The sequence below is a fragment of the Sardina pilchardus genome, chromosome 2 (genome assembly GCF_963854185.1).
Source record: "Sardina pilchardus chromosome 2, fSarPil1.1, whole genome shotgun sequence".
Classification (NCBI taxonomy): domain Eukaryota; kingdom Metazoa; phylum Chordata; class Actinopteri; order Clupeiformes; family Clupeidae; genus Sardina; species Sardina pilchardus.
In genome coordinates this window covers 14,318,277-14,325,776 of record NC_084995.1, presented here as the reverse complement: position 1 = coordinate 14,325,776, position 7,500 = coordinate 14,318,277, and the positions used below count along the sequence as shown (strand labels likewise).

Sequence of the window (7,500 nt, the reverse complement as noted above, 5' to 3'; positions counted from 1 at the left end):
GCTCACACAAATAAGTGGCCTTGAAGGGATTCATGTCCATCATCTCTCCTGACAAGTAGCTGCTCACTCTGTGGAACAAACCTTTTTTTTTTTATTGCAATTTCCCACAACTGCTTGAAAAATAGATGAAGAAATCCCTCCCAGACGGACACCACAACATGCTGGTCCATTGTCCCACCATACAATAGTGTACCTGCAGAACGACAGCGTTTCCGTGCTAGTGAGGGAGAGTCGGGAACGCTTTGAATGGGCCGCGGATTTGAACAGCAGTGACCCGCGGAGAGAGCTATACATGCTCCACACTCGGGCTGGGAGCGCCGCAGTCCTCGCAGGGGGCGCGTCGCCGGGCCACAATGGCCGATCACCAGCCAGCGGGTGAAAAGGGGCCACACATGGCTTTCAGCGGCAGGCCATTCCAATCAGAGGATCAAAAAACGGGGAGGGCGCGCTGGCGTGGAAAACACTCCACATCAATTCAAATGGGATGAAGGTGACTGTGGCATGAAATTGGTTTGTTGGAGAGCGGTGGCAGATGGGGCAGGGGCCAGAGGCCTGCTGTGGTGGCCAAGACCACCGCGCCACACCGCCCAGCTCCGCACCGCTCCGCTCCGCACCGCGCACACAAACATTCACCCTCCTTTAAAAAGAGACGCACGCCACATCTCCGCAGCTCAGCACAGAAGCCCATTCGACCACGTTCAGTGCGTCCGCCGTTTCAAATACTACGCGAGAGAGAGAGAGAGGCTCTTGTATTTAAAAAAAAAAATGCTCTTCTGCCCGAAACCTCCAGTCGAGCTAATAGGAGCGTATAACCGTGCAGTCACAGTGGTTAAAAATATAATGGCATTACTCACCGATGAATAGCTTCAATTACAACACGAGCAGACAAGGTGTTAAACCCTCGGCCTCTCTCTAATGAGTCTAATAAAAGCCATTGGCGCTGGCAGGAGATGGTGTCTGATGGACTGCACAGGCTATTGACCTTTGCTTGAATCACATTTACATTTATGCAATGCTAAATGATACGGCCATTGGTCACGCTGCAAAGACCTCTCTCTCTCTCTCGGCTAGAGCCAGGCTATTCTGCAAAGACCTCTCTCTCTCTCGTTCAGAGCTAGGCTATTCTGCAAAGACCTCTTTTTCTCTCTGCCAGGGCCAGACTATTCTGCAAAGACCTCTCTCTCTCTCGTTCAGAGCTAGACTATTCTGCAAAGACCTCTTTCTCTCTCTGCCAGGGCCAGGCTATTCTGCAAGGACCTCTCTCTCTCTATCTCTCTCTCTCTCTCTCTCTCGGCCAGAGCGTGGCTATTCCGCTCCTCCGAGGACTCCGGGGTCTCAGGAGTATTTGATTTCTTCTGCAGGTTGACGTGTTGCTCTTCTGTCTGTGCAGACGAGGGCCCACAGCGTCCGTGGGTAATTGGATTACTGTGTCAATCTAGTAAGAAAAGCAGAGTTGATTGTTGCGCTGATTGAGAGAGCCGCGTGATAGCGGCTCTAACGAGGGCTTTTAGACAATCCGCTCCTCCCATCGGCGTCCTCAAGTGAAAGGCAAACGCGCGCGAGGGGACATGGGGGAAAAGGAAGCACAGATTCAGGCTTTCGCTCTCCCCCGTTGGTGCGACAGTGTTTGTGTTACAGCAATTAGGCTAAAGCTCTGACATTCCAAAGTCGCACAGAGACTGATGTTTGTTCTCTCCCTCTGTCTCTCGCTCTCTCTCTCTCTCTCTCTCTCTCTCTCGTTCTCACTCTCGCTTTCTCCGTCTACACTCGTGTAATGTGTGAGGGAAGTGCTCGCGGGCTTGTCTCACAGACACTATCGCTTTGCCTTTGAAAGCAACACAGACACACACGCACAGATGCAAACACACACACACACACAGACACACACACACACACACACATCCCTCTCGGGAAGCCGGTCTATGTGCTTTTTGTCCCTCCCGGCACTCCGTCATTCTAACTTTCAAAAAACACTCTCTTTCATATTACTGGGCTAAATGACTTGCCCATCTCCCCGGAGCCCAGCAGACCCTAGGTGTCTCCTGCCTGTCTGTCTGCCGGAGAAATGAAAATGGCTGGATGTTTTTTTTCCCCTCCATATCACTTACAGTCCTCTGCCTTGCGTGAGTGGGGCTCTGATATCTTTGACCAAGGGGTAGCTCCGAGCAGCAGCCTGGTGACAATGCCTCTCGGTGTGGAGCATGAAAGACTGTACTCTCACTGTGATGATGAGCTAGCATATGTGTACGGCACAGCACTTCACAGTTTTTCTCTGTCTTTCTTGCTACAATCAGAGGGGCGTTTTGGAGTCAAGCGGGAGGTGTCCGTATTCTCAGGTTTATCAGCTCTGTGTATTTCTGTGGGTTTCTGTGGAATGGCCCACACTCGTTGCGCGAGGCGAGCGTTTTTGCTTCAAGAGAAAGTGATTGCCACCCAGCCTCGGAAGATAATGGGACATCACTTATCCCTGAGAACAGTCTCTGCTGCATTTGCTCCTGTTTGGTTGTTTGTTGTGTCATGTGTTGCTTTGTGTCGACTCTCGGGGGTTACATGTCCTCAGGAGACGTACTCCCAACAAAGGGATGTTTCTTGATATTTTCTCTAGTCGGTGTTTTGGGAAGGGAACACAAAATGAAGCTACAGTATTGCAATTTTTTTTTGTCAGAGCTTTTATCAGCACTTTGCTGCCTTATTCTTGCCGCTTTTGTAAATGTGCGTGTTCTCAGAGACAACTGTTTTTTTTTGCATAATGCGAAACGTGTTAAATCACTTTTGCTCTCAAATCTCACAGTGTGTTTTACACAAAAAACAAAGGATGCGCTGGTAAACATTCCCCTGACCGCACACACCTCTGCGGCACGCCGCAGATGTTTCACGAGACGGTGTGTGTAACAACAACAACTAAGGCGCTGAATGAACCGAGAGCAGACAGGTAGAACCCCCCTGGTGGACGGAGTTGGAAACAGATGGCAAGATGTGCGAGAGCGCTCCCCGGATCCCCAGCAAACAAGTCCACTCTAATGGGCTGGGCCCTTGCCCTGCTTCTGCCTGGGCTCTGAGCGTGTTTTTAGCTGTGGGCTCTCACCCCGGCGCCCTTCAGCCACCTCTCCCCCCTTTGTCTCCAGTGTCATTGGGAGACTTATAACAGTGTCTGCTGGCTGACAGCGCGATACATCACTAAATAAGTCAGAGCAACATCTGTGCTTCCAGGGTACTTTGTCTCATGTGAAAAGATCCCTTCAGTTCCTTCTCTGCCTTCCTTCTCTCCCTCTTTTCTCTCGCTCACTCTCTCTCTCTCTCTCCTCCCCGTGTCGCCATGGAGATTTAAAAAAATACATTTATTTCCGTGTGTGTTTCCGCGTGTGTTTACATGTGCTGCGCTGCGCTGGGCGTTTGTAATTAGGGGAAAGCTTATGTCATCACGCCTCTGGCCAGAGGAGACGGCCCTCCTCGGCGGGCTGAGCCGCGGCGCGCCGCTGACGGACGGCGATAATGTGGTCATCTCTGCCTGTCAGGTCGGAGCATTAGTCTCCGCCAGGCTGGACAGCCTCCTGAGACCGCCGCGGCATGGGGTTAAAGATTTGCCCTGAAACGGCCGCGGCATGGGGTTAAAGATTTGCCCCGCGGCTAGAGCATGGGCAGTCACATGAATGACGATACTCAATCTCCAGCAAGCCCAAAAGCTGCTCAACAACATCTCTCTCTCTCTCTCTCTCTCTCTCTTTCCCTCTGTCTCTTCCTCTCTCTCTTTCTCTGTATCTTTCTCCTTCCTCGCTCTCTCTTTCTCTTTCTCTATCTTTTCTTTCTATCCTTATTCTGTCTCTACAGTGTCTGATCACAGAGTTCCTGTAACCTAGCTAGCATTCATTAGTCCACTCAATCAGATGACTTATTAATGAATATGAATTATATATTGCAATATAGGGCTTGTTTAGGATTTCATTTTAACATAATCATGGCATCACTGGAACTCAATGTATGATTCATTTCATTAATAATTATTGGTTTTACCTCCTGAATTATTCATTGGCCACTTTGGTGCCTGAGTCCTTCGGAAAGGTGTTCAAAATGTGAAATGTTTTGTGTCAAAAGCAATCCTCTCTCAGTTAGTTGACATTGAAGGACAGTCCTCCCTATGCCGTATATTCCTCCTCCTTATTTTGCAAACACATTTCACCTTTAATTCGTCCACTTTCACTTGATTTCACAATGGACCATGACCATTCAAGTCTTTTACCATAAGCACCAGCACTGTGAGCTCATACATATTTGATTTCATCACAGCGTGTGCATTAATGGAGAAGTCAAGCATTTCAAATTATATATGTTGCGCCAGAAGACCGCAAAAACTCATTTTCAGTTAGAATCTCATTCATGATTAAGATATATTTACAGATAAAAATGCCACCCATCACCCCCCCCTGCCTTTGCCAAGTGATCACTTACAGTGAAAATAAGAGATTAAACCTGAATCATTGGCCAAATAAATAAAATGCTAAGCCCGTCTCCCTTTAATGGAGCGGCTGAAAGCAAAAGGGTGTTTGGGTGAGTCTATTTATTGGAGCCCCCCTCTCCCCGCTGGTCCCGTGGAGCGGGTTTGAGGAGATTTCCTCACAGATTGAGTTTGTGCTGACTGCAGCTGGACACAGGGGGGTGGCTCGGCACACAGTATTTAACCTCGCCAAAGCCAACAGATTAGACCACCGCAGTGTCAAGGGAATCTTCTTAGAGCACAACCTGATGGGCCACCCCAGATTATCATCTTTAAAACATAGCACTTTTTGGATGTTCTCTCTCTCTCCCCCCGTGTATACAGTATCTCTCTCTCTCTCTCTCTCTCTCTCTCTCTCTCGCTCTCTCTCTCTCTCTCTCTCTCTCTCTCTCTCTCTCTCTCTCTCTCTCTCTCTCTCGCTCTTGAATATGTGGTGAAAATCCAAAATCCTGTACGTCCTCTTAATAGTGATGTACTGCAAACTATATTGTGAGAAATATGTGTTCTATTGAGATATCAACATGATTTGACCTGAGCTTGCTGGTGTGCGTGCGTGTGTGCATTCCTGCAGCTCATAACAGGTCCAGGCCCACTCTGTTTGTGCTTCTATAGCTATCGATTTCTCCTCCAGCCCTCGCCGCAATCTCAGCCTATGAGCTTTTCAGTTCTTATTGCCAGATGGATTGTTTAGATAATGATTCAATCAACAAAATATTAATGCGGCTCTCAAAAGTCTGGCGTGTGAGTCTAATAACAGGTTTCCCCCCGCAGGTGATTGAGACCATAAGCGCCGTGGATCGAGACGAGCCGCCCAGTGGCCACCGATTCTTCTTCTCCCTCGCCGCCGAGGCTGTGGGCAACATGAACTTCACCTTGAGAGATAATAAAGGTTATTTACGGCGCCGCACTTCTTTACACACTCACTGTACACCGTATAGCGGATGACGTATGCCGTATACCGAACACCGTATCTATATAAAAGGCCTTATTGGATGATGAGGTCATGATCATTTTGAAGGGGTTGTGTAGTCGGGGGGGTGGGAAGCATGAAAGGTTTTGAAATTATGAAAGATGAGTACTATTGTTGTTTTGGGGGGGGGTGGAGATGGCGGGGGAGACCATCAACTGAACTGATGTGGTTATCATATTTGTAATCCATCTGTTCCATCTATTTTCCCCAGTAGAACGTATAGCATTGGCATTGAGTGCATTTCAGACACAGTTTGTATAGTTACAGCTGTATGGTTCAGATAGTTGTATTGCAGGGCTTGGTCGATACAAGTCGAGTGCTTTTTTCTTATTCTGAAGGGGCACATTTTGTTCTCCCACATCCTGTTTTTTGGGGTTTCGTGTCGCCACACACTGCCGTCTAATGAAGTGTGTGTCTCGGCCCTTAAAATATCTGAAAGGTTACGTGTTAACCACCACACTGCATCAAACCGCAGCCAGACTCGCTTCCCCCAGTTTCCCATGATCACATCCACAGACAGAAAAAAAAGAAAAGAGACGCACTGGGATCGGGTTCAGGTCTGTGAGACTGCGACAAGATTCATCATCAAAATGTGGGCATTAAGCTGTCCCGCTAGCCCACTGCGTCGTCCCTGCTGCCCCGGCCCGGCTCCTCAGACAGCACGGTCCGCTAGCCTCCCCAAAGAGAATCGCTAATGATCCCCGACTCCAACAGCTGAGCCAGTCAAACAACCAACCCCCTACTCGTCTCCGCCTGGAGAACGGGAGAACATAGAAATTACTGTCACCCGTTTGAGCTATGATGTTGTAGGCCCACATTTAAATGACCATCCATTTCTTAGCCGGCTAATCACTTACTGACCTCCCCCCTCTCCACCCCCCTCTCCACCCCCCTCCTCGTTTGCAGACAACACAGCGTCCATCTTGACCAAGCGTGCGGGTTTCCAGCGGCGGCAGCAGTCGCTGTACCGGCTGCCGGTGCTGATCGTGGACAGCGGGACGCCGGCGCTGAGCAGCACCAACACGCTGTCCATCCGCGTGTGCGAGTGCGACGGCGACGGCTCGCCCCAGTCCTGCGGCGCAGAGGCCTCCATGCTGGCGGCGGGACTCAGCACCGGGGCCCTCATCGCCATCCTCGCCTGCATCCTCACGCTGCTGGGTAAGACACGCACACACACACGCGCACACACACACACACACACACACACAGCACACACACACACACCACACACACACACACACACCATCCTCGCCTGCATCCTCACGCTGCTGGGTAAGACACGCACATGCACACACACACACACCACACACACACACACACCACACACACACTTACACACCATCCTCGCCTGCATCCTCACGCTGCAGGGTAAGACACACACACACACACACACCACACACACACACACACCATCCTGGCCTGCATCCTCACCCTGCTGGGTAAGACACGCACACACACACACGCACACACAGCACACACACACACGCACACACAGCACACACACCATCCTCGCCTGCATCCTCACGCTGCTGGGTAAGACACGCACACACACACGCACACACACACACACACACCACACACCACACACACCATCCTCGCCTGCATCCTCACGCTGCTGGGTAAGACACACACACACACACACCACACACCACACACCACACACCACACACCACACACCACACACCACACACACACACACACACACCATCCTGGCCTGCATCCTCACCCTGCAGGGTAAGACACACACACACACACACCACACACATACCACTTACCATCCTGGCCTGCATCCTCACCCTGCTGGGTAAGATACACACACACACACCCCTGTGTAAGACATGCTCCTGCCTTTTCCAGGGCCCCCACACACACCCCACACACCCTGCTGGGTGAGAACCCACACACACCCCACACACCCTGCTGGGTGAGAACCCACACACACCCCACACACCCTGCTTGGTAAGACACACAGCCGCTCCCTTCTCCAGGGTCCCCAAACACCCCACAGGAATTTCTGCCTTCATTTCAGTGTGTTGGT

The 7,500-nt window shown here is 50.5% G+C and overlaps 1 protein-coding gene across 1 annotated transcript in view; it reads left to right on the top strand.

Annotated features, from left to right (window-relative positions):
• The window catches only part of cdh7a (cadherin 7a), a 48,574-nt gene that overhangs the window by 32,793 nt on the left and 8,281 nt on the right, over window positions 1-7,500 (top strand). The window contains exons 9-10 of the mRNA XM_062554335.1: window positions 5,264-5,381; window positions 6,369-6,620. Coding sequence (XP_062410319.1) covers window positions 5,264-5,381; window positions 6,369-6,620 — 370 coding nt within the window. The remainder of the gene's footprint in view (window positions 1-5,263; window positions 5,382-6,368; window positions 6,621-7,500) is intronic.